Source organism: Neoarius graeffei, chromosome 22, assembly GCF_027579695.1.
Source record: "Neoarius graeffei isolate fNeoGra1 chromosome 22, fNeoGra1.pri, whole genome shotgun sequence".
NCBI classification, from domain to species: Eukaryota; Metazoa; Chordata; class Actinopteri; order Siluriformes; family Ariidae; genus Neoarius; species Neoarius graeffei.
Window position 1 is genome coordinate 29811865 of NC_083590.1, and position 26147 is coordinate 29838011.

A 26147-nucleotide genomic window follows, 5' to 3' on the forward strand; every position below is an offset into this window, starting at 1 on the left:
GAAAGGCGGGGTACACCCTGGACAAGTCGCCAGGTCATCACAGGGCTGACACTAATGGCCCTTTTCCACTACCCTTTTTCAGCTCACTTCAGCTCACTTCAGCCCGACACGGCTCGCGTTTCGACTAGCAAAAAACAGCACGACTCAGCTCGCTTCAGCTCTGCTTAGCCCCTAAAACTCGCACGGTTTTGGAGTGGGGCTGAAGCGAGCCAAACCGAGCCGAGTGAGGCTGGGGGCGTGAGCAGACACTCCCCTGTGCACTGATTGGTGAGGAGGAGTGTCCTCACATGCCCACACACGCCCCGCGAGCACGCTGGGATCTGTAAACACCGCAAACCCGGAAGAAGGAGAATTACGAATTACGAGAATTTCTGAAGCCTTATGCGCCTCGCCTCATCTATACGCTCTTGCCAGTATCTGTTGGCGTTGTCGGTGACAACAAGCCACAGCACCAAGACCAGCAACACTAACAACTTCATGTTTATTGTTTACTATCCGGGTCGTGAGACTACCGCTTAAAAGGTCACTGATGTCACTGTTTGCGCTGCTTAACGACATCACCTGACGTCCACCCACTTTCGCTAACTCCACCCAATGTGTCCACCCACTTCCAGCCAGCACGGTTCAGCGCGGTTGTAGTCGAAATGCAACTCCAACAGCCCCACTCAGCTCGACTCAGCCCACCTCAGCACGGCACGGCTCAGCCGCGTTTGTAGTGGAAAAGCGGCAATAGACACAGACAACCATTCACACTCACATTCACACCTACGGTCAATTTAGAGTCACCAGTTAACCTAACCTGCATGTCTTTGGACTGTGGGGGAAACCGGAGCACCCGGAGGAAACCCACGCGGACACGGGGAGAACATGCAAACTCCGCACAGAAAGGCCCTCGCCGGCCCCGGGGCTCGAACCCAGGACCTTCTTGCTGTGAGGCGACAGTGCTAACCACTATACCACCGTACCGCCCTCTCTCTTTTTTATTTTATGTATTTATTTTTGTTTGTTTGTGTAGTTTGATGTTTGTTTTTGTTTGAGTGTTTTTGTCCACCAGTTGTGGTGTAGCTCTGGACCCAGTTCTGGGTGTCAGTTCCTTCCAGGCCTTGGTTCGCTGTGGGTGATGCCTGTGCTCCTCGCTATGGACTGCAGTGAGCTTGTTGCTCATTTTAACATCGTGGTTGCCCAGCGCTCTGTGCTTTAATGCTTGGCGTGGTGTTCCGAGCGATGCTGCTCGGTGGCATCGCGGCGGCTGTGCAGGCAGTTTGGGACATGCCAGCGCTCTGCGTGGCGGTGCGTCTGTGCTCGCTTTGTGGATCCATGGCGTGGTGTTTTAAGTGATGGTGTCGCAGCGGCTATGCTGGCGGTTTGGGACATGCCAGCGCTTTGCGTGGCGGTGCTTCTGTGCTCGCTTTGTGGATCCATGACGTGGTGTTTTGGGTGATGGTGCCATCAGCATCGCAGCGGCTGTGCTGGCGGTGTGGGACTTGTTTTTGTGTGCCTTTTGGTGGGACTGTGGCTGCCATTCCATTGGAATGACATCCTGGCGTTCTATTTGGTGGACTGACTTATTTTATTTATTTATTTATTTATAACTGTAAAGCAACCTTGGGTTTTGTGAAAGGCGCTATATAAATTGAACTTCTTCTTCCTCTTATTATTATTATTATTATTATTATTATTATTATTATTAAATGTATCAGTAGACTGGAAAAAATGTAATGTATAAGTAAAAAAAATTAGCAATTAAATAAGAGATAAAATGTAATTATCTGCGTTAGATTGTCTATTTAAAAAATATATATAGGAAGTAAAATAATCTCATGCGAAACTATGCGTCGTGAATTTATTAGCCCTCACTCTGCGCTAGAAACATAGCGGATCCAGCGTGCGGAATGTCAACAAGTGACGCAAACGCTCAAAGAAGTTGATGTTTTTTCTCAAATATCCAAACAATTGTGTAAGTCATCGCTTTCTAAAAGCATATGAATCTTGTAGCTTAAGTCTGCATGGACATTATGGAATCAGTGCTGAAGTTTCTGTGCATCTCTGAGGCTGATTCATGTTTAAAAATCCTGATATACAGTAAATAAATGTCAGTAACGGCGACCGCCAACGGGCGATAACGGAAGAAGTTATAAGTAAGTGTCGCATGTTAAGCATGCTATTTTACCAAGTTGAAGAAATATGAATCTCTCTCTGCAGGAATGATTACATCCAATAAAAATAAATTATATTTCTTACCACAGCAGCAGCTTTCAGGAAACATAATAAAATAAATATTAAATATTATTATCCCAAAATACCACATGTATAACTTTATCAATTTTAAATTACAGTGGTGTTTGAAAGTTTGTGAACCCTTTAGAATTTTCTATATTTCTGCATAAATATGACTTAAAACATCATCAGATTTTCATGAACTGCTCGCTTCAGGTCCTTCCACAACATTTCGATTGGATTAAGGTCAGGACTTTGACTTGGCCATTCCAAAACATTAACTTTATTCTTCTTTAACCGTTCTTTGGTAGAACGACTTGTGTGCTTAGGGTCGTTGTCTTGCTGCATGACCCACCTTCTCTTGAGATTCAGTTCATGGACAGATGTCCTGACATTTTCCTTTAGAATTCACTGGTATAATTCAGAATTCAATGTTCCATCAATGATGGCAAGCCGTCCTGGCCCAGATGCAGCAAAACAGGCCCAAACCATGATACTACCACCACCATGTTTCACAGATGGGATAAGGTTCTCATGCTGGAATGCAGTGTTTTCCTTTCTCCAAACATAACGCTTCTCAATTAAACTAAAAAGTTCCATTTTGGTCTCATCCATCCACAAAACATTTTTCTAATAGCCTTCTGGCTTGTCCACGTGATCTTTAGCAAACTGCAGATGAGCAGCAATGTTCTTTTTGGAGAGCAGTGGCTTTCTCCTTGCAACCTTGCCATGCACACCATTGTTGTTCAGTGTTCTCCTGATGGTGGACTCATGAACATTAGCATTAGCCAATGTGAGAGAGGCCTTCAGTTGCTTAGAAGTTACCCTGGGGTCCTTTGTGACCTCGCCGACTATTACACGCCTTGCTCTTGGAGTGATCTTTGTTGGTCGACCACTCCTGGGGAGGGTAACAATGGTCTTGAATTTCCTCCATTTGTACACAATCTGTCTGACTGTGGATTGTTGGAGTCCAAACTCTTTAGAGATGGTTTTGTAACCTTTTCCAGCCTGATGAGCATCAACAACGCTTTTTCTGAGGTCCTCAGAAATCTCCTTTGTTCGTGCCATGATACATTTCCACAAACCTGTGTTGTGAAGATCAGACTTTGCTAGATCCCTGTTCTTTAAATAAAACAGGGTGCCCACTCACACCTGACTGTCATCCCATTGATTGAAAACACCTGACTCTAATTTCACCTTCAAATTAACTGCTAATCCTAGAGGTTCACATACTTTTGCCACTCACAGATATGTAATATTGGATCATTTTCCTCAATAAATAAATGACCAAGTATAATATTTTTGTCTCATTTGTTTAACTGGGTTCCCTTTATCTACTTTTAGGACTTGTGTGAAAATCTGATGAAGTTTGAGGTCATATTTATGCAGAAATATAGAAAATTCTAAAGGGTTCACAAACTTTCAAGCACCACTGTGTGTATGCGTGTGTGTGTGTGTGTGTGTGTGTGTGTGTAGAGTTCTACATGTTCGTTTTCCAGCACAAAATTAAATGTTACAGAAAAAAGTTTGTTCCAGAAAAAAGCCTGGGCGCCTCCCAAGGGAGGTTCTCTGGGCATGCCCCACTGGGAGGAGACCCCGGGGCAGACCCAGGAGATGCTGCAGAGATTACATCTCTCGGCTGGCCTGGGAACGCCTCGATATTCCCCTAGAATAGCTGGTGGAGGTGGCCGAGGAGAGAGAAGTCTGGGCTGCTCTGCTTAGGCTGCTACCCCTGCGACCCGGATCCGGATAAGTGGTAGAAGATGGATGGATGGATGGATGGATGGATGGATGGAGAAAAAAGTTTGTACCTGAGCATAAAAGAGCACTTTTCAGATTAAAAAAGAAAACATAATGAAGGCTGCTGGGTTTCGGTGCAAAATGAAGAAGCGAGTGTGACAGTCAAAGTGTCCAGAAGAACTGTGTCTGGTTCTGGAAGATGCTCAGTAAAACCTACAGCTCATTTCCGCATAAAACTGCACTCATTGTACCTCAGACTATTTATTTTAAAGCAAAGGGTCGTCTCACACCGAAGACTTTGTTTCATTTATTAGGGCTTACTGCTTCCTGTTTATAGTATTTATTTTAATGTTGAAACATTTCATTTCATTATTTTTCAAGCCATTTTTGGTCGACAGCATTTCTTTACATGTCCCCAAGACTTTCGTACAGTACTGTATGTGTATATGTATGCAAGGAAATTTACTTAATTGCTTAATAACTTGTTTGCTTACTTATTTATTAATTTGCATATTTACTGGTACTTTGATTTCCTTCCACATTTATTCAGCGATGTGCTTATTTACTTAATTATTGACATATTTGCGTCCTTGTTTACGTATTTCCTCACTTATTTAAATATCTTTACTTCCTGATTTACTGAACTCATTTGCTTACTTTATTTATGTCTGTATGTAGCTACAGTACCAGTCAGAAGTTTGGACGCACCTTCTAATTTGGTGTTTTTTCTTGATTTTTGTTAATTAACTCTTTCAGCACGATATAACTTTATATAAGAAATACCATTAACACTAAATAACTTTGTGATAAATTCAGTATAAACCAGGACACAATTTTAAAAGGGAATATAGTGAACTGGAGAGTGTGTGCCATAGTGGTGTATTTGGTGGTGTTGGAAACTAGAAGAACTCTACTTCAAGAATATGTAACCCTTATGACAGTAAACTGAACACAGATAAATTTGTGTTTTATCCACTAATATGTACCGAAAAACAGAAGCGTAAACCAAATTAACATAAAACAGCAATGCGTTATCTTATGTTAAATTATGTCGTCGGAATTCCTGGGAAATCTGACTCCTCGACCAATCGGCATACAGAATACACAGGGATTCTTTCCGTCTTGCACTGAGACCGTCATAACAGTCTGCAGTGATGAAAGGGTTAAAAGTAATGATGGATGTCACTTCTCTTTACTTAGTCGAGCGGTTCTTGACAATACGGTATGGATTACTACAGTTGTGGTGTTGAATAGGGCTATTTACTGTATGTTTATTATTTGCTGTTTACTGTTTGATCTCAAACGCATTAAGAAGGCAAGAAATTGCACTAATTAACTTTTGACGAGGCAACTGTTAATTGAAAAGCGTTCCAGGTGACGACCTCATGAAGCTGGTTAAGATAACGCCAATAGTGTGCAAAGCGTCATCAAGGTAAACGCTGGCTACGCTGAAGAATCTAAAATATGAAGCATTTTGGTTTTTTTAACACTTTTTTTGTTTACCACAAACAGTGGGGCAAAAAAGTATTTAGTCAGCCACCAGTTGTGCAAGTTCTCCCATTTAAAAAGATGAGAGAGGCCTGTAATTTTCATCATAGGTACACTTCAACTATGAGAGACAGAATGGGGGGAAAGAATCCAGGAAATCACATTGTAGGATTTTTAATGAATTAATTGGTAAATTCCTCGGTAAAATAAGTATTTGGTCACCTACAAACAAGCAAGATTTCTGGCTCTCACAGACCTGTAACAACTTCTTTAAGAGGCTCCTCTGTCCTCCACTCGTTACCTGTATTAATGGCACCTGTTTGAACTCGTTATCAGTATAAAAGACACCTGTCCACAACCTCAAACAGTCACACTCCAAACTCCACTACGGCCAAGACCAAAGAGCTGTCAAAGGACAGCTGGGAAGACTGAATCTGCAATAGGTAAGCAGCTTGGTGTGAAGAAATCAACTGTGGGAGCAATTATTAGAAAATGGAAGACATACAAGACCACTGATAATCTCCCTCGATCTGGGGCTCCATGCAAGCTCTCACCCCGTGGGGTCAAAATGATCACAAGAATGGTGAGCAAAAATCCCAGAACCACACGGGGGGACCTAGTGAATGACCTGCAGAGAGCTGGGACCAAAGTAACAAAGGCTACCGTCAGTAACACACTACGCCGCCAGGGACTCAAATCCTGCAGTGCCAGACGTGCCCCCCTGCTTAAGCCAGTACATGTCCAGGCCCGTCTGAAGTTTGCTAGAGAGCATTTGGATGATCCAGAAGAGGATTGGGAGAATGTCATATGGTCAGATGAAACCAAAATAGAACTTTTTGGTAAAAACTCAACTTGTCGTGTTTGGAGGAGAAAGAATGCTGAGTTTCATCCAAAGAACACCATACCTACTGTGAAGCATGGGGGTGGAAACATCATGCTTTGGGGCTGTTTTTCTGCAAAGGGACCAGGACGGCTGATCCGTGTAAAGGAAAGAATGAATGGGGCCATGTATCGTGAGATTTTGAGTGAAAACCTCCTTCCATCAGCAAGGGCATTGAAGATGAAACGTGGCTGGGTCTTTCAGCATGACAATGATCCCAACCACACCGCCCGGGCAACGAAGGAGTGGCTTCGTAAGAAGCATTTCAAGGTCCTGGAGTGGCCTAGCCAGTCTCCAGATCTCAACCCCATAGAAAATCTTTGGAGGGAGTTGAAAGTCCGTGTTGCCCAGCGACAGCCCCAAAACATCACTGCTCTAGAGGAGATCTGCATAGAGGACTGGGCCAAAATACCAGCAACAGTGTGTGAAAACCTTGTGAAGACTTACAGAAAACGTTTGACCTCTGTCATTGCCAACAAAGGGTATTTAACAAAGTATTGAGATGAACTTTTGTTATTGACCAAATACTTATTTTCCACCATAATTTGCAAATAAATTCTTTAAAAATCAGACAATATTATTTTCTGGATTTTTTTTTCTCATTCTGTCTCTCATTGTTGAAGTGTACCTATGATGAAAATTACAGGCCTCTCTCGTCTTTTTAAGTGGGAGAATTTGCACAATTGGTGACTGACTAAATACTTTTTTGCCCCACTGTAATTCCATATCTGTTCCATATTTTATAGTACATGCAAAGCTGCTTCTCTGACCATTAGGCCATGGCTTCCTGTTTAAAACGTAAACGGAACTTTATTCACAAAAATCCAACTTTCTCACTGACTGACTAATTGTATAAAAGTCCGCTCTCTTTTTTTTCCCCCCCTCACTTGTCCCTAGGACATAGCCGACCCGTTCTTCGCCTACTGTAAGCAACACGCTGACCGCTTTGACAGGAAGTGGAAGAGGAAGAACTACCTGGCGCTTCAGTCCTACTGCAAAGTGTCCCTGCATGAGAGAGAGAAGCAGCTCACTCCTGAAGCTCAGGTCTTCTAGTGCTTTGTCTTTTATTCCTTTAAAGTGCTGGTTCTTGAGGATTTTTTTGGGACGACGCCTGTCTCCGTCTGTACAGACTGTAGATACACTGGGGAGCTTCTGTAATTATACACATATCTTTTTGATAGTTAATTTTTTTTTCTTTTTTTAAGCAAATATATATCCTCCACTGTTTTTTTTTTTTTTTTGCATGATCATGAAGACTGTGATACTGTATTTACTTCTTTAAGATTGTGCAAGTTCAGGGACCTCTCTCTCTTTTGTTTCTCTCTCTCTCTCTCAGCCTCTCTCATCTCTCTCTGTCTCTCTCATCAGTCTCACTCTCTCTCTCTGTCTGTCTCTCTATCTCTCATCTCTCTCATCTGTCTCTCTCGTCTCTCCATCTGTCTCTCTCTTGTCTCTCTCTCTCTCCCTCTCATATCTCTCTCATCTGTCTCTCTCATCTCTCTCTCATCTGTCTCTGTCTCTCTCTCAGTCTCTCTCTCTCTCCCTCTCTCGTCTCTCTCCCTCTCATATCTCTCTCATCTGTCTCTCTCATCTCTCTCTCGATCTCTCATTTCTCTCTCATCTGTCTCTCTCGTCTCTCTCTCGTCTCTCTCTCTTCTCTCTCAACTCTCTCACTCTCTCGTCCATATCTCTCTTGTCTCTCTTTTGTCTCTCATTTCTCTCTCTTGTCTCTCTTTTGTCTCGCTCTTGTTTCTCTCTCCCTCAACGCTGATCTCTCTCTCATCTCTTGTCTCTCTTTTGTCTCTCTCTCTCTTGTTTCTCTCTCACATCTCTCGTTCTCTCTCTCTTTCTCGCTCTTTCTGTCTCTCATGGATCAGAGAGAGCAATGTTACAGTAGTGTTCAATTATATTTTCTCTGAAGGAATAGCCTGAAGATAAGACACCACTAAGGGGATTTAAATATGCTAAAATTTAGATTAAACTTTTTTTTTTAAATCTAATTTTTTTTTTTTACTTTGTTCTTTCCATGATGCCAGGCGAGGATCAGCGCACGGCTGCAGCAGTACCGGGCGAAGGCAGAAGTGTCCCGGAATGCACGTCCTCAAGCGTGGGTGCCACGCGAGAAGCTCCCGCGTCCACTCACTTCCAGCGCCTCGGCCGTGCGAAAGCTCCTGCGTAAAGCTGAGCTCATGGGCATCAGCACGGACGTCTTCGCCACTGACACTGCAGATGCCAGCGCCAGCCTGGACGGGCGCCGTAAACACAAACAGCCTGCACTCACCGCTGATTTCGTCAACTACTACCTCGGTATGTTAGAATTACTACATTAATAAATCACTTACTGTGGAAGGTTACAAGAGTATTATAATAATAATAATAATAATATAATTGCTACATTATTTGATTATTAATAATATAGAATCATAGTGTCGTACTTGCTGTGTCATTGAACCAGCATCTGATTGGTCAGTGTTGTTAGCATTCTTTTATCCATCCTTTGAAATTGGTTGGAGTTATTCTAAAATTACTGTATTAGGACTCAATACATTTAACAGTTATTCCACGAAATCGAGTCGTACATGAGCTGATAGCCGATGAGGCGCATAGCACCAAGTTGTCTATAAGCCATGTACGATGAGATTGAGTGGAATAACTGTTTTATTCTATCCATATTCACTGTATTTTGAGAAACAGAGCCTTTTTATTTTTATTTTTTGCAAATTTGATAAAAACTTTATACAAAACGTCAGACAAAATCATTTCCACTTAGAATGTAAACAAACTGGTGAAACGACAGGAGCAATTTGTGAAAAATGCGATAATAATAATTATTGAAAAATAAAAAGATACGTTCTTACCATCAAATACTTTTATTCAATATTTTGTTGCTTTTTTTTGTATTTTTTGGGGTTTTGTTTTCGACTAGTTTTTATTTCGTCCTCGGTTGGTCCAACAACACCCACCACCATTTTGTTTTTCTCTACTCATGGTATATGAGCTGATATCCTAGTAGTAGAGCAGCCAATCAGAGCTCATGATTACTCATATCCAGTGAATGTGGATAGAATAAAAATAAATTGATTATTAGATCTATCTGAAATTACTTGTGTAAGGAGTAAAACAATAAAAAAAGTTGGTTGTTTTCCAATAATGGCATATCCCAGAACATTTTACACCTAAGACAGCAATTTACCAATGATTACAATTTTGTGTTCATTAAAGAAGAACTGAAGTCATTTTTAAACTTGCTTTATTTCTTAAAGTGCCATTCCACCATTGGATGTATTCTTTGGCATAAAATACAATATATTTTATGACAACATGACTAGACAGAGAAATCTTTTAGCTTCAAAATGATATATCAAACATAATTTTTTGACAACGACAAGTATATTAATTTTGCGACCAAAGTCACCTACCCTTTTAATTTCCGCGCGGTAGTGAAACGTGATGTCATCGGCAGGTTCCCCTTCTTGTGTACCACGTGTCGGTCTATTTTTAGACCAGGAAACCCCCAAAGTGAGAGAGTCATTTCTCCTCGTATATGGGGGCCAAAAAAATTGCGAAAAATTGAGTTAATCTTTCAGTTAGCTAGATTTATTGGTATTAGCTAGATTTATTGGTATTATTTTTATCGCGTTCTATCCGCCATTGCTGATAATATGTGCCACGTCACACGTCACGTGGTACACAAGAAGGGGAACCTGCCGATGACATCACGCGCGGAAATTAAAAGGGTAGATGACTTTGGTCGTAAAATTAATATACTTGTCGTTGTCAAAAAATTATGTTTGATATATCATTTTGAAGCGAAAAGATTTCTCTATCTAGTGATACCATTTATATATGTTGTCAAAATATATTGTATTTTATGCCAAAGAATACATCCAATGGTGGAATGGCACTTTAATTAACGTGTTATTCAATTACGTTTTCGGTTTTAGTAACCTTATATCGTGATTCGTATTGGCAACTAATCGCGATTATTATACTTATTGACCTATTTGGTTTTTAGCCGTGTTGAATTTAGTTCGTTTGGTCCACGGCAGGCGTCACTTATCTGCGCAATCTTCACGAGACTTGTGCGAAACTTCGAAACGTGAAGTGTCAGCCAGGTGTCAGTGCCACCATTTTGAAAACTGTTTTCCAAACGAAATATTGCACAAAAACGAGTTTAAATGACGATTACTGCTGACTTTTTTCAAACTTTCCTGATTGCTATCAAAACAAACAAAACTTCCAGCTTGATTACGTCAGCATTCGAAAGAGGGCGTGCGCGTCTTTTGACAACGTTGGCAGATGTCGGTCACTTTGATTTCCGCTGTACGTTTTACTTCCGTCCTACAATGTCTTGCACAGGTCTCAACGCATCTCGTTTACGGCCATTGCTTTGACATATGGACTGATATATTACAGAGCATATTTCAAACACTCATAACTTACTACAGCAGTGACAAAATAGCGATCAAAAATGCATTCCGATATTTAATAAGATGAGATAAATAGAATTTTGATGATAAAAAAAAAAATTGCCTTCAGTTCTCCTGTAACCCCCTGGGGTCTGAGGGTATTTTCTGGCACACTCTGATATTTTGTCAAGTTCAACAAATCTAAGCAGTATTTTCAAAGTCATATGACTTTTTTTGTTGTATTCAGCACAAGTTCAGCTACAATAATATTTATGTGGTATGTATGTCATGATTGTACTTTAAAAAAAGTAACAGATAAATGAAGATGTTGTAAAAAGCAGTTTTAGAACTGTGTTGGAATGTGTGAAAAAACATGACCTTACCCATTGTGACGAACCGTTCTGATCACTTGAGGTGATTCTGTTCAGCCTTAGGATGGATCAAGCACAAAAACTTAAATCTGCTCCATTGATTGGGACAATTAATTGGCCATCAAAAAAATTTATGTCCTGTTGTTTTGGGATAAAGGGTTTGGGAGTGGGAGGTGTATTCAATGAGAAGAGTAAAAAATTCCATTCCATTCAATGAGAAGAGTGAAGACCCCTCCCACTGCCAACTCTGAATCCCATCGGGTCAAGTGATCAAAACGGTTCATCACGATGGGTAAGGTCATGTTTTTTTCACCCATTCCAACACAGTTCTAAAACTGCTTTTTACAAACAGCTTCAGTTATCTGGTATTTTGCTTTTAAAATACAATCATGACATATACACACTACATAGATATTATTGTAGCTGAACTTGTGCTGAATACAAAAAAGTCAAATGACTTTGAAAATGCTGCTTACATTTGTCGAAACTGACAACAGCATCAGAGCATGCCGAAATCATTAGGGTGCCAGAAAAAGATGAAGAAGAAAAGAGAGCAAACAAGCATCAGTGCACATTTTGTTTACTCAAGAAGCACGCAAAAATTACACAGGAAATTTGCTGGAGTAAAATTTACTCAAATTGAAGAAAATTTTACTCGACGCCAGATAACAGTTGGTCCCTCTCTAAAAAGAATAAAAGTTATTCTTTTGATAGAGCTGTTTGTCCAGAGTCGATTCTCATCAATTTAGTGCTAATATTTTACTCTTTGTGGTGGTATTTGACTCTATTCAGTGGGTCTTGAAATTAACTCTTGGACTATTTTACTCAGTTCACAGCTACAACCAACTCTGTTACACAATTACTCTGTAATTTTGCTCCCACTCCAACTCCAGATTTTACTCTCTAAACTCAAAATTAACTATTTTTGAGGAAAAAAAATACTTTTAACTCTGGAAAAATTGCTCAGTCGTTTTTCTTGTGTATGCACGACAGCGCACGAACATATCAACCCATCTGCTCATAAGAAATAGAAGAAATATTTACACTTACTCGAATTGATCTTCGGCTGGATCGAGTCGAAGTTCAGAATGACACCGCTCGTCATCAGTGTCACAGTTCTCAAGATCCGGTGAACTGCTGAAATTGAATCACTGTCCTGAATTGAATCACTTTCCTGACTCATCCGAAGCACCTCCTGAGCATCAGTCATGTGTGCTATGTCGCAACAAGTTTTACCTCCAAACAGGTAGCCTAAACTATGGCTGACATTTTATCCTATTTACGGTGGGCGTTCCCACCGCGAAAGAGAAACCAATCAAAACCAAAAGAGTGAAAGTGATTATCGTGGCGTTACCATGTGAACAGTCTTTTATGAATGCGGAAGTGGGCGCTCAGTGCTCCGACTCTGGTGTGACTGAGGAAGGTGACAAGTTTTATGTTTACTCTAATTTCAGTAATTTAAAAGGTGTAATATTATTTGGCAGTGGGCACACAGGAAAGTCTAAAGTATAAAGTTTCTGTCAGTATGTTTATCATGCTTGTATGGTAAAAACTCGTGAAGATATTAATCTAAATACATGACCTACTCATTCTAAACCTGCCGAGCTTCGCCGGTGAAGCTCTTGACCCCAGAGGGTTAAAGAACAACATACTGTACTTTTTAACCATTTATATGGCTATGAACCTAGTTAGTTCCTCTTATCACTTGTGTTATAGAAGCTATAAAGGGTTGTTGTCTCATCAGCCCCTCTTTCTTTCTTTCTTTCTTTCTTTCTTTCTTTCTTTCTTTCTTTCTTTCTTTCTTTCTCAAAGTTAATAAGACGAGAAAAAAATCAGCTTGCGTGAAGAAACCATAAAACGTCATGCCCGCCGTCCTAACGCCTTCCCCATGCTGAAAAACCTGAACGAAAGTTTATGACTTACTTAAGGCTTTATCAGCGATGTATCAGCAATTACATGTTTTATAAATGTTTATATGGAACATCCACGTGTAAGGTGTTACTATAGAAACAATAACTTATTATGAAGAGCACGCTAATGCTGAACTACTGTCCAAGGTGCTGTTCTAGAAAACGAATCAACAACTTCTAACCAGTCAGATTGTAATGTTGATCTTGTAACCGTGTAATTAATACACCCACCGTCCACTTTATTAAGAACACCCATCCACCTTCAGTTTTATGCAGCTCTCTAATCAGCCGATCCCTCGACAGCAGCACGATGCATCAAATCACGCAGATACAAATCAATGTTCACAAGGTTCAAACATCAGAACGGGAAAAATTGTGATCTCAAAGTGTGACTTTCTTTCACTGTCGCATGGGTGTTGGTTCGAGCCAGATGGACTGGTTTGAGTATTTCAGAAACTGCTGATCTCCTGGGGGTTTTCACACACAACAGTCTCTACACAGACAGAATGGTGCGAAAAACAAAAAAAAACATCGAGTGAGCGACAGTTCTGTGGGTGGAAATAAATGTCTTGTTGATAAGAGAGGTCAGAGGAAAATGGCCAGATTGGTTGGAGCTGCCAGGAAGGATATAGTAACTCGTAGCAACTCTTTACAACCGTGGTGAGTAGAAAAGCATCTCAGCATGCAACAGCAGAGCACATTGGGTTCCAGTCCTGCAGCCAAGAACGGGAATCTGAGAATCATGAACAAGTTCCTATTAAAGTGGCCAGTGAGTGTAGATCATTGAATAAAAATCTGAAATAATTTCCACAATTATTAGATAAGTGCAGGGATTTACAGTACAAGTGTTCGATTATTCAAAAATCATCAAAAAAACCCCCAAAACTTTGGTAACTATTTTATCAGAGAACATGACAGTCTTATTATCGTGCTGATGTTTGTTCAAGAAATGATGTTTGTTGAGTCGAAATTCAACATTTTTCCAGCTTTGCTAATTTAAAAGTATTGAAACATGTACTGGCATCTGCTGCATACTATCACATAACAGTCATAACACCCATCTCTCACTGAAAAACAGCGGGCACAATCTCAGAGCGAGTGCCAGATATGCATTCCACTCAGTGTGTCGTCTCACAGAGAGGAACTCGCCCTCCAAACAAGCGATGCTAAGAGCAGATGTGCGATGTAACCTTGGGCACACACTCGATTAGGCTTCAGCAGGAGGCCTCTCCTCCATCAGCGCTCTCTCTTCCTCTGCTCCCTCTCTCTTTCTGTGTCCCCTGATGTGCATTTTTTTTTCCTTTATTGTAAGTAGATAACCATCACTGTATTGATCCATGTGTGTCCATTGGTATTCAGAGCGGAACATGAGGATGATCCAGATCCAGGACAACATCTTGGAGCAGAAGAACCTGAAAGACAAGCTGGAGAGCGAGCAGGAGAAACTGCACGTAGAGTACAACAAGGTAAAAGACACGTCTTGAAAGAATGATGTGGTTTAGACCCAGAACATAGAGTCGGTTTAATAACTTCAGTCAGAATTATACAGTTGAGACCAAAATTGTATCCGTTCATCGATGGTGCTGATATTCAATCTCAGTTTTTCACGACTTCACACGTTTCAGGTCACAACACATTGATTTTGGGAGGTCAGTTCTGGCAGGTTCATATCGGAGGCTATTTTAAAACGACGTGTTTATTTCACCAGCAGGTCAAAAAATTTACATCCGCCAAGTTAACAATCTCTTTAAAGCGACACAGGTCGATGCGCTGGTTCAGGAATCATTCAATCCACCGCCCTTTCTGAATTGTTTGAGCTGATACCCATCATCTTGTTTGAATACATTTTATTTCCTAACCACGTGCTAGTCTGTTTTACAAACCGCTCGCCAAGCAGCCAGTTCAGAAAAGGCACATGAGGTCATGCGCGGGTCAGAGGTCGCGAGCCACAGCAGATCGAACGAAGACTCCGAAATCGAGACAGAAAACGACAGTTTTAAGGAAGTATCTGACATCATCAGAGGCAAAACGCGCCAGAAAAGAGCGGGGGGAAAAGGCAAGCCTCGCTCATTATAATATTATAATAAGGATAAACTTCGGCCGTTTCCGTACCCACGTGTAAACGTTAGCACGCGGTATTTTTCCGGTTCATTCTCCTTCACAGGCATGAGGCAGCAGGCAATACAGCATGTGATTTAAGGACCTGGGGTTATTCTAGCTCCACAGGGCTATTCATCTTTTTAATACATCGACCTGTGTGACTTGAAACAATCTGTGGAAAATTCCAGAAGTTGATGTCATGACTTTTAGAAGCTACTGATTGGCTACATAATTCGGATCTAATTGAGAATGCACCTGTCACTGTTAAAGGGCCTACGTTTAGAACAGGGGTGGGCAATTATTTTTTCCATGGGGCCACATGAGAAACAGAAAATTTTGTGGCGGGCCGGACCAAAAGGCTGAACTAAATTCTGCATAATATTAATTGTATTTCTTGATATAAAGCAGTAAATAACACTGTTTTTACAAGCTGCTAAGACTGGTAAGAGTCTGGAAAAAACGAGGTTGCCTTACAAAAAAATGTCATTTATTCAATCAAATTTCCCAAAGCAATGGTTAACAAAATGTGAACGTTTGTACCATTTTTTTTCAGTCACATTCACCCCAAAACACAATAAAGACATCACAATATTGTCTTTCTACTCCAAATATCAAGCAAGATACATCATATTATAATAATGATGCCCACATTTGTAGTCTAATCACCTCATTTGGTGTTTTTCGCCGGAGATCGGCTCCGGCGCCTGCTGGTGACGTCACACTATGTGATTGGCTGGACCGTTTGAAGGATGACGTACACATTTGTGGTTGGTCTGGACAAATTACAGAAGTAGTTATCGCAGGATTAGGTTTCGTGGGATTTCATGTCATGTTCATGTCGCGCGCGTTGCGTTTTTGTTGAACACAACTTCAAAATAAAAGCAATGCACATTCAGTCCATGCATGAGGTAAAATTAGAAAATACGTTTATTTTGTAATTTCTCATTAACCTTACGCGGGCCGGTCAGAATGAACCAAAGGGCCGGATGCGGCCCGTGGGCCGTAAAATGCCCAGGTCTGGTTTAGAACTTTCTGCCCTTGATACTGATACCATGAGAAAATCCAAGCAACCCAGCCAAGTCCTCGAAAAAAAAAAAAAAAAAATATATATATATATATATATATATATATATATATATATTGTGGACCTTCACAAGTCCAGGTCCTCCTTAGGAGCAATTTACAAACAACTGAAGGTACTACAAGCATCTCATCTCATTATCTGTAGCCGCTTTATCCTTCTACAGGGTCGCAGGCAAGCTGGAGCCTATCCCAGCTGACTATGGGCGAAAGGCGGGGTACACCCTGGACAAGTCGCCAGGCCATCACAGGGCTGACACATAGACACAGACAACCATTCACACTCACATTCACACCTACGGTCAATTTAGAGTCACCAGTTAACCTAACCTGCATGTCTTTGGACTGTGGGGGAAACCGGAGCACCCAGAGGAAACCCACACGGACACGGGGAGAACATGCAAACTCCACATAGAAAGGCCCTCGCCGGCCACAGGGATCGAACCCGGACCTTCCTGCTGTGAGGCGACAGCGCTAACCACTACACCACTGTGCCGCCCTACAAGCATCTGTACAAACAATTATATGCAAATATAACCACACAAGACACTGCATTGTTCAGGAAAGAGGCATAAATTAACTCCCAGGGATGAACACACTTTGGTCCGAAAGGTTCACCTCAACCCCAACTGCAAAGGAGAAGGAGGTGAAGGAGCTAGAGGTATCAGGTACCAAAGTTTGTACATCCACCATGGTCTGAAATGCTGTTTTGGAAGGAAGAAACGCTTACTCTAAGACCGGAATAAAAAGACAAACTGAAATTTGCAGGTGATCACTGGCCTTTTAGAGAAATGTTGGCTGGTTAGATGAAACACAATACTATTCATACTCAAATCAAAGTCCTTCCCACGCCATGTGGCGCATAGGGCGGCGCCGATCTCCGTTTCCGTAGCCTTCGGCCTCTCGCCTATTACATAGCTAGGGTTACAGTGCGGGGCTAGTCCTCTGGTAACCACAAGAGTTTGACTCCCCACTCACATCTGTACTGCAGCGTGCCTTGCCAGATGGCAGTAGGTACCATTTTTATGATGGTCTTTGGTATGACCAGACCGTGAGTAGAACTCGCGATCTCCTGATCGAGAGGCGGACACGCGAACCACTAGGCCAACTCGCTGGCCATAATGATCAGCACTATGTTTAAAATAAAAAGGGTGAAGCTTTTAATCTGAGGAACACCATCCCACCTGTGAAGCACGGTGGTGGCGGCATCATGCCATGGGGATGTTGTGTTGGAAAAGGTACTAGTGAACTTCACAATAGATGGCATAATGAGGAAGGAGGATTATCTAGAAATACTGAAACAACACCTCAAGACAGTAGACAAGAGAGTTAAAAACTTGGTTGCAAGTAGGTCTTTCCAGCAGGACCATGATTCTAAAGCTGTGGTCGCACTACAGCTCGTGATGGGTTATCGATAAAATTGAGGTGTTTTGGTGATGATAAATGGTGATATACAGGCAAGCTAAAAGTTGTGGTCACACAGCAGGCAAACACTTGACTGTCATGCCTTCACACGCTTGAGCTTGGCACAGCTTGAGTGGCCGTGCTTGCTCACAGACCGCGTTGTGCTCACTCTTAGGACCCAGTTGTTATGGGAAACACCTGATACTGATTTTGAGCGCAATCAGCACACGCATATAAGGACGCTGTTTTCACAGAAACTTTGCGAAGTATTATCGTCATCACAGTCACGTTTGTTTCAAGCCATGTTTATGACAAAAAAAAAAACCCTCCGCGAGTTGGCCTAGTGGTTAGCGTGTCCGCCTCTCGATCGGGAGATCGCAAGTTCTACTCACGGCCGGGTCATACCAAAGACCATCATAAAAATGGTACCTACTGCCATCTGGCAAGGCACGCTGCAATACAGATGCGAGTGGAGAGTCAAACTCTTGCGGTTACCAGAGGACTAGCCCCGCACTGTAACCCTAGCTATGTAATAGTCAAGAGGCCGAGGGCTACGGAAACGGAGATCGGCGCCGCTCTATGCGCCATATGGCGTGGGAAGGACTTTGACTTTGATATTTATGACTCTGGTTTCTGTTTTGTTGTTTGTGGTTTCATTTGTATTTTGTTCCTCTGACCTTGCCTCACTTTTTGTTTTTGTAAATATCACACCTGCTAATAAACACTCTTCCTGCACTTAGATCTGTCACCGTTGCATACCTGACAGAATACTTCACAAAGTCTCTGTGTAAACAGCATCCTTGTATGCATGTGCTGATTGCACTCAAATCAGCATCAGGTGTTTCCCATAATGACTGGGTCCCAAACGCGTGCACAACGTGCTCCGAAGGATCCCCGAATGTAAATGCGAAGGTTAGGCTTTGCCAAGCCATGGTGTTGATGAGGCTCCCGCGAGCATCGGAGACGTGGATTCGAGACAAATACATCTCAAGAGGCTCGATGAAGGTTCCCCGAGCTTCGGGAAATATTCCCAAACCCATCTGTGAGTATCCGCTGCTTAGTTTGCCGACGAAAACATTGCCAACAAATTTCAGTGCATGCAGTAAAATTTTTTGCAAAGTTTTTGGCCGCTCACGAGGCGGAGACACAACAAAAAAACAACTCGTGAAGCTTGGAGAACGTCCACCGTGCATTGCACGATTGGTGGCGACTCTACTAATTGTTCATCGCCAAGTATTCACAAATCCATCGTGAGCTGTAGTGTGACCGGGGCCTAAGCAAACCTTTAAAGTTGTAACCAAGACAACGCAGTACTGTTTCAGCATAGTCATCACTAAACTCTGACCTGAGTCCCATAGATTCCTCTTATACCACAGAAGTTTCTCAATGATTCCATTTTTTTAAAATTTATTAATGGTTGACATCATGCTTCTTAATCATTATAGTTACCTCGCCCGCCACAGAGTAAGCGGGGCAGGGTATTGTAATCAGTGCACTTTGTTTGTGTGTCTGTCTGTTAACAATCTAGCGTCTAGACGGTTGCACCAATTGACCTCACATTTTCAGGGTAGGTGGGCAATTGTCTGTAGATTACCTGATTAAATTTTGGGGGTAATCGGGTCAAGGTGAAGGTCAATGGCACTGGAAAGGTCAACCTTTCAGTCAAAAGAACATACTTTCCATTATAACTCAAAAGCAGTTGCTGATGGACAGATGTTTACTAATATGAGCATATAGGAACTCCCATACGGCCTTTCATTTGGCACCATGATCTTTGACCTTGAGTGACCTTGAAAGGTCAAAGTCACGGATTTTCAGAGGGCTGTAACTGGAAAACGGTTGATGGTCGACAGATATTTACCATTCTCAACTTCTAAGAAGCGCCATACAGGCTTTCATTTGGCACCATGATCTTTGACCTTGAAAGGTCAAACTCAAGGTCACGGATTTTCAGAGGGCTGTAACTTGAAAACGGTTGATGGTAGACAGATATTTACCCTTATCAACTGCTAGGAAGTGCCAAATGGGCTTTCATTTGGCACCATGATCTTTGGCCTTGAGTGACTTTAAAAGGTCAAACTGAAGGTTGTGGGTTTTCAAAGGGCTATAACTTTTAAAATGGTTCATGATAACCAGATGTTTACCATTATCAACATATAAGAAGTCCCATATGGGCTTTCAGGTGCTGCCATGATCTTTGACCTTGAATGACTTTGAAATGTCAACCTCAAGGTCATGGATTTTCACAGGACTATAACCTGACAGCTGATGATTGAGAAATATTACCATTATCAACATATAGGTATAAAATAAGTGCTGCCGGGCGAGGTTTGTTTTGCCTGCCAACACTTATGTTAATGTTGTGGAACATCTGCAAGACAAGTTAGTTCCTGCTATCGCTTCCATTATAGCAGCTATAAACAGTCATCCTGTAACTAACTAGCTCTTTTTTAAACTCTCTTTCCGACAGTTTCTTTGTTGAATAACACGTTTTTTATTACAATCCGTATATTATTAGTCTTATGTCAAGTATCTGCTGTATACATTCCTGTGAATGAGTTGTTACTATAGAAACAATAATGTCTCGGATAATGTACGTGCTCCTACGGCCGGTCTATGTCCAAGAAACGCACGGAGGGCGCGCATGTGACGTGCTGATTTTCGAGCCGTAGACTGGCCGCAGACCGGCCACAGAGGTTCTTTGTCATGTCAAACAAACTCTACGGGCGCTTACGTTTTTTTCAGGTTACAAGACAAACTTACGACCAACGCGCGTCTTTCTCCATGAACAAAAAAAACGCAGCGATTTGGGAAACGCCAAAAATCGCACGGCCAAAAAATCGTACGTCCGGTTGTGACCTAGGCTTTAGGACAATATAAACCTGTGAATTGAATTAGAGTCTGCACTAAAGTCAGAGCTGCTGTTCGAGAAAATTAGTCAACTCATTCTGACCAAACACATTTGAGAATTCAGCAGTACTGTGGTGTAAAGATTGGTGGAGTCCTGAAGATGATGGGACTGTTGGGCTTTGGCAGGGAATCAAGCTAAGAGGAGCTGCTTTCGTGACTTAATTACATGTACGCAGCTATGGTTAAAGTGGGATGCCATATTGTGGAGTGAATTCACCCAAAAAATAGCCATGTTGTTTTTCAGTATTGAGAAATCAGTAGTTAAATATATGAAATATCACAGATCTCTGTAAATTTGTTCATTAACATGGCGAATCTTCGCACCAGTCCTCCACGTTTGTTTTTTTTTCTTTCCTCACTTGCTCCCTAAGCAGAAACCTGATTGGTTGAGAGGTCAAAAAAAAAAAAAAAAGACCTTGACTGTGGCAGCTCTATATGCCAGAGGCAGGGCTTTTTCAAAATGACTGCATTTCACCTGCTTCCCATGGGATTACATGTTAAAATATTCACTGGAGGTTGAGAGAAAAAAAAAAGACAAATGTGAAGGCACCCTCAGGGAAGTGATATTAGCCTTTTCTCTGACAGAATGCTCCTTCAGTATTTATCTCGTTTGGGCGTGGGATATAGAAATGGGTTCCGTGCGTCCGTCCGTCCGGTCACATTTTCGTTTCCGGGCCATATCTTTAAAACTACTGAAAATATCTTCATGAAACTTTGTATACATATCAAGCAGCATGTGAACTGGTGCCGTTTCCCATCTCATCTCATTATCTCTAGCCGCTTTATCCTTCTACAGGGTCGCAGGCAAGCTGGAGCCTATCCCAGCTGACTACGGGCGAAAGGCGGGGTACACCCTGGACAAGTCGCCAGGTCATCGCAGGGCTGACACATAGACACAGACAACCATTCACACTCACATTCACACCTACGGTCAATTTAGAGTCACCAGTTAACCTAACCTGCATGTCTTTGGACTGTGGGGGAAACCGGAGCACCCGGAGGAAACCCACGCGGACACGGGGAGAACATGCAAACTCCGGTGCCGTTTCCTCTTTTGGATTTTTGAAAAAAAGTATTTTTTAAATTTTTACATAGAAAATAGAGTTTGACTTAATTTCTAAGAGCAACGTTTGTTTCCGGAGCATATATCCAAAACTATTCATGATACAGATTTGAAACTTGGTATACGTGTTAACGTGGATGTGCCTTTTCATACTAGGAAATTTGATAAATTTTAATTTTTCATGTTTCCATGGAAACAATTTCCGACTTCGTCTCTCAGGTTAGTCTTAGGGATAGGTTTTGTTTCCGGAGCAGAACTTGAAAACTATAAGTGGTATGGTCTTGAAAGTTGCTGTATGTGTTGATTAAGTAATGTACCGTATATATGCCTTTTGATACTAAGAAATGTGAGAAATTTTAATTTTTAGCTCAGCTGGACCAAAGGTCCGGTGGGTTTATGCCATGGGCTGCTGAGGTCGGTGTAAAAAGGTAGGGTTGGTTTCCTGCAGCAGAACTTGAAAAATGTGGCAAATAATATCTTGAAGCTTGGTATATAGTTGGTATATACTGTAGGGCGGGGGATATAGATGACGCCGTCGTCTTGTTGTCTCTTGCATCCTTTCGCTTTTCTTGCTCATGTGATCTCTGGCTGCATGTGGACTTCAGTACTCCAAGGAGTAGGCGTATTGGGTGAAACTTCAAATTCAATCCAAATTGCTTGAAACTGGTCTCATTGAATGCAGAACAACATGCTTTTTTTTTTTTACAGAATTAAAATATGTATATCCATTCTTGAGATATTACAAATCAAAGATTAAAAAAAAAACCCTGGCTTAATTTTTTTAGAAAACTGCTGTAATATTCTGTATGAGGATCACATGGTCCAAAATGGGCCTCATTAACCAACGAGATCGAATGTTTTTTTTTCTTCATAACTTTTCTATTTTTCAATATATTTTCATGGAAATTGGCAAGGACATAGATGGTCGTACACCGAATACAAAGATTGAAAAATTAGAGAATAAAAATTATGCAAATTAGTATTTAATTATTATTAATTATGCTAATTAGGTAAAACCGTTAAATCAGTGCACTCAATTTAAAAAAAAGTAATAAATTATTTCTAATTCCCTCTTTGTGCTCTGTAGGCCTTTGCATTTCTAAGCAGGGTTTACTAGTGTTTATATGAAAGAATATAAATGATTATTTCGATTAATATTCCCAGCTTTCAAAGCGAACCTTGAAAAAACTGTCTCGTTCACATCTAATAAACAATTCCATTTAACTGACTTGAAATTGACACTCGCATTTCTGACTTCAGGTTTTTTTAAATATCATTCCGAGCACTAAGATCTCAATATTTTTCATCAAAACAACTCCAGTTATATTCTGAAATAGTTATTTATTTACATGAATCAGTTTGATTTTAAAAAATAAGTAGGTAAAGCTATGAAAACTCACTTCAGAGTCTCCCATGAATCATAATATCAAAACTAGCAGGCGGAAAATTTTGCTGAATACTTCATCAGAAACAGTGAGAGCAAGAGAACATCCCTATAAAAGTTATCTGATTGATATTCACGAGTAATCCAGTCGGAAACCGATCAGAAGAGAGAGCGAGAGAGCCTGAGCGCTTTCCCGTGACTCAAAACACACCAGCAGTTTCCCGACGTTCCGCGAGCAGAGTGTGAACTCTGTTGTACCGACTTCAACCTGACGTTACTCCCAAAGTACTGAACAGATCGTAATCAGATTGATTTATTTGGAAAGCAGAAATTATAAGCTTTTTAATGAGAGTATTCATGATAGAAAATATTCAAGCGTTAAGCAATGACAGGTTTGGAAACTTAGATGAGCGTCTGCATGGACAATTTTTACAGCACGGCCAGCGAGCGTCTGATATTCCTACAAGGGGCCAAGTGATGAAGGGAGTAAAACTGAAGGAGGTTAATGTTGCATTCAGTCTTTCTATCTAGTACGACACGTATTAAGCGTTATTAATGGGGTGTGTGTTGCTAATTGCCCGGCTCGAGCTGCTTTAAGACGACCCCGGCCTTGGAAGAAGACAGTGATGAATCTCTATTGGAGACAGTGTGACCACCATCACACACTTTCGGCAGATAAGCGTGTCAGACATGGAGGACAATCACGAGGAACATCGTCCATGTTCATTATTTATGTACCGATCAATTCCTACCGTGTATACATTTGGCAGCATGCTTTAATAATGCGCTTCTAATGTGTTACAGTTGCTATAGAAACAGTTCATTCACATGGAGCAAATAAAACATATACTTGTTGATATGGCGATGTTTTCTGGGAAGTTTTATTCAACATCCCTTTGGAGCAGTCAGCAAGTTTTCCACAACAAGCTCATTTTTAGTCATATTAGGAAAAAACAACATACCAGCCAGTGAGGTAATGGCTGCTTACACTCACCGGCCACTTTATTAGGTACACCCATCCACCTGCTGTTTTATGCAGTTCTCTAATCAGCCGATCCCTTGACATGCATCAAATCACGCAGATACAAATCAAGAGCTTCAGTTTATTAATGTTCACAAGGTTCAAACATCAGAACGGGAAAAATTGTGATCTCAAAGTGTGACTTTCTTTCACTGTGGCATGGGTGTTGGTTTGAGCCAGATGGACTGGTTTGAGTATTTCAGAAACTGCTGATCTCCTGGGGTTTACACACACAACAGGCTCTAGAGTTGACATGGAGAGAATGGTGCGACAAACAAAAAACATCGAGCGAGTGAATGACAGTTCTGTGGGTGGAAACAAACGGCTTGTTGATAAGCGAGGTCAGAGGAAAATAGCCAGGTTGGTTGGAGCTGCCAGGAAGGATATAGCAACTCATAGCAACTCTTTACAACCGTGGTGAGCAGAAAAGCATCTCAGCATGCAACAGCAGAACCAACACATTAGGTTCCAGTCCTGTAGCCAAGAACAGGGATCTTACCCTCTGTCCGAAATCGCTCACTCGTTCACTACTCCCTATATAGGGAATTACTATATAGAGGACTATATAGTGAGCTCGTTCGTAAAATGAAAAAAAAAAAAAAAAACGCTTTCGGACACTAGTCTGTCACGCTGGTATTTGCATCATTACTGTCACACGATTAAAACGTGCCGGATCAGTCGGCTGGTGGATTTTCAAAATAATAAACACATGCATGCATTTTTGTGATAAATCCATATTATACTGAGCGCATTTCCCACATTAATCAATACAAAGTACCTGCATCTTTCGTTTTTTTTTTAAATCAAGGCTGAATACTTTCTTCTTTGCTGCTGCCTTTTTTATTAAATCAAATTTGAGACTTTTAATTTGATTTCTTTCAGCGCGACCGCAATGCATGATGGGATATATTGGTTTGGTTAGTGACCATCGGTTGTACACTACTTTTCATGATGCATTGTGGGATACTTTGAGTGCACTATATAGGGTGTAAATAATCCCCACTCAGGTTTCGGACAGCACTACAAAATGGCGTCCTCACTATATAGTGCCCTGTATAGTGAGTAGGGAGCGATTTCAGACAAAGTATCAGAATCAAGAACAAGTTCCTATTAAAGTGGCCGGTGAGTGTATATGCACTATAACATGAATGATAAGAGGAATTATCTTGTTTTACAGATGTTCCACAACATTAAGGTTAAAAAGTACAACCCCGATTCCAAAAAAGTTGGGACAAAGTACAAATTGTAAATAAAAACGGAATGCAATAACTTACGAATCTCAAAAACTGATATTGTATTCACAATAGAACATAGACAACATATCAAATGTCGAAAGTGAGACATTTTTGAAATTTCATGCCAAATATTGGCTCATTTGAAATTTCATGAAAGCAACACATCTCAAAAAAGTTGGGACAGGGGCAATAAGAGGCTGGAAAAGTTAGGCTACGTTTACACTAGACCGTATCTGTCTCGTTTTCTTCGCGGATGCACTGTCCGTTTACATTAAACCCCCTGAAAAAGCGGGGAAACGGGAATCCGCCAGCGTCCACGTATTCAATCTAGATCGTATCAGCTCCGGTGCTGTGTAAACATTGAGAATACGCGAATACGCTGTGCTGAGCTCTAGCTGGCGTCTCATTGGACAACGTCACTGTGACATCCACCTTCCTGATTCGCTGGCGTTGGTCATGTGACGCGACTGCTGAAAAACGGCGCAGACTTCCGCCTTGTATCACCTTTCATTAAAGAGTATAAAAGTATGAAAATACTGCAAATACTGACGCAAATACTGCCCATTGTGTAGTTATGATTGTCTTTAGGCTTGCCATCCTTCCACTTGCAAGTAATAAGTGATATGCGCTGGGATCACACACACAGCGGCTCAGTCCCGAATCGTGGCTTGTTCACTTCACTCGCGCGCTGTGTGAGCTGCGCAGGGCCGGAGTGCGCACCCTCCAGAGGGCACTCGCTGTTCAGGGCGGAGTGATTTGGAGCGCAGGATGCCTGCGGAGCCGAGCGTATCCGCGTATTGGTGTTGCTGTGTGCACGGCTAACGGTTTTCACACATGCAAACTCCTCACCTTTCGGCGAAATTCGCCGTTTTAGTCCCAAAATAGGTCACTTGTGTGAATCGTGTAGATCCGAAGAGTTTTTTTTTTTGGGGGGG

At 41.5% G+C, this 26147-nt stretch overlaps 1 protein-coding gene across 6 annotated transcripts in view; it reads left to right on the forward strand.

Annotated features, from left to right (window-relative positions):
* phf14 (PHD finger protein 14) overlaps positions 1-26147 on the forward strand; it is a 284756-nt gene that overhangs the window by 118853 nt on the left and 139756 nt on the right. For all 6 annotated transcript variants that reach the window (XM_060904723.1, XM_060904724.1, XM_060904725.1 and 3 more), the window contains 3 exons: positions 7223-7369; positions 8362-8632; positions 14375-14481. In XM_060904723.1, the coding sequence (XP_060760706.1) occupies positions 7223-7369; positions 8362-8632; positions 14375-14481 (525 nt within the window). The remainder of the gene's footprint in view (positions 1-7222; positions 7370-8361; positions 8633-14374; positions 14482-26147) is intronic.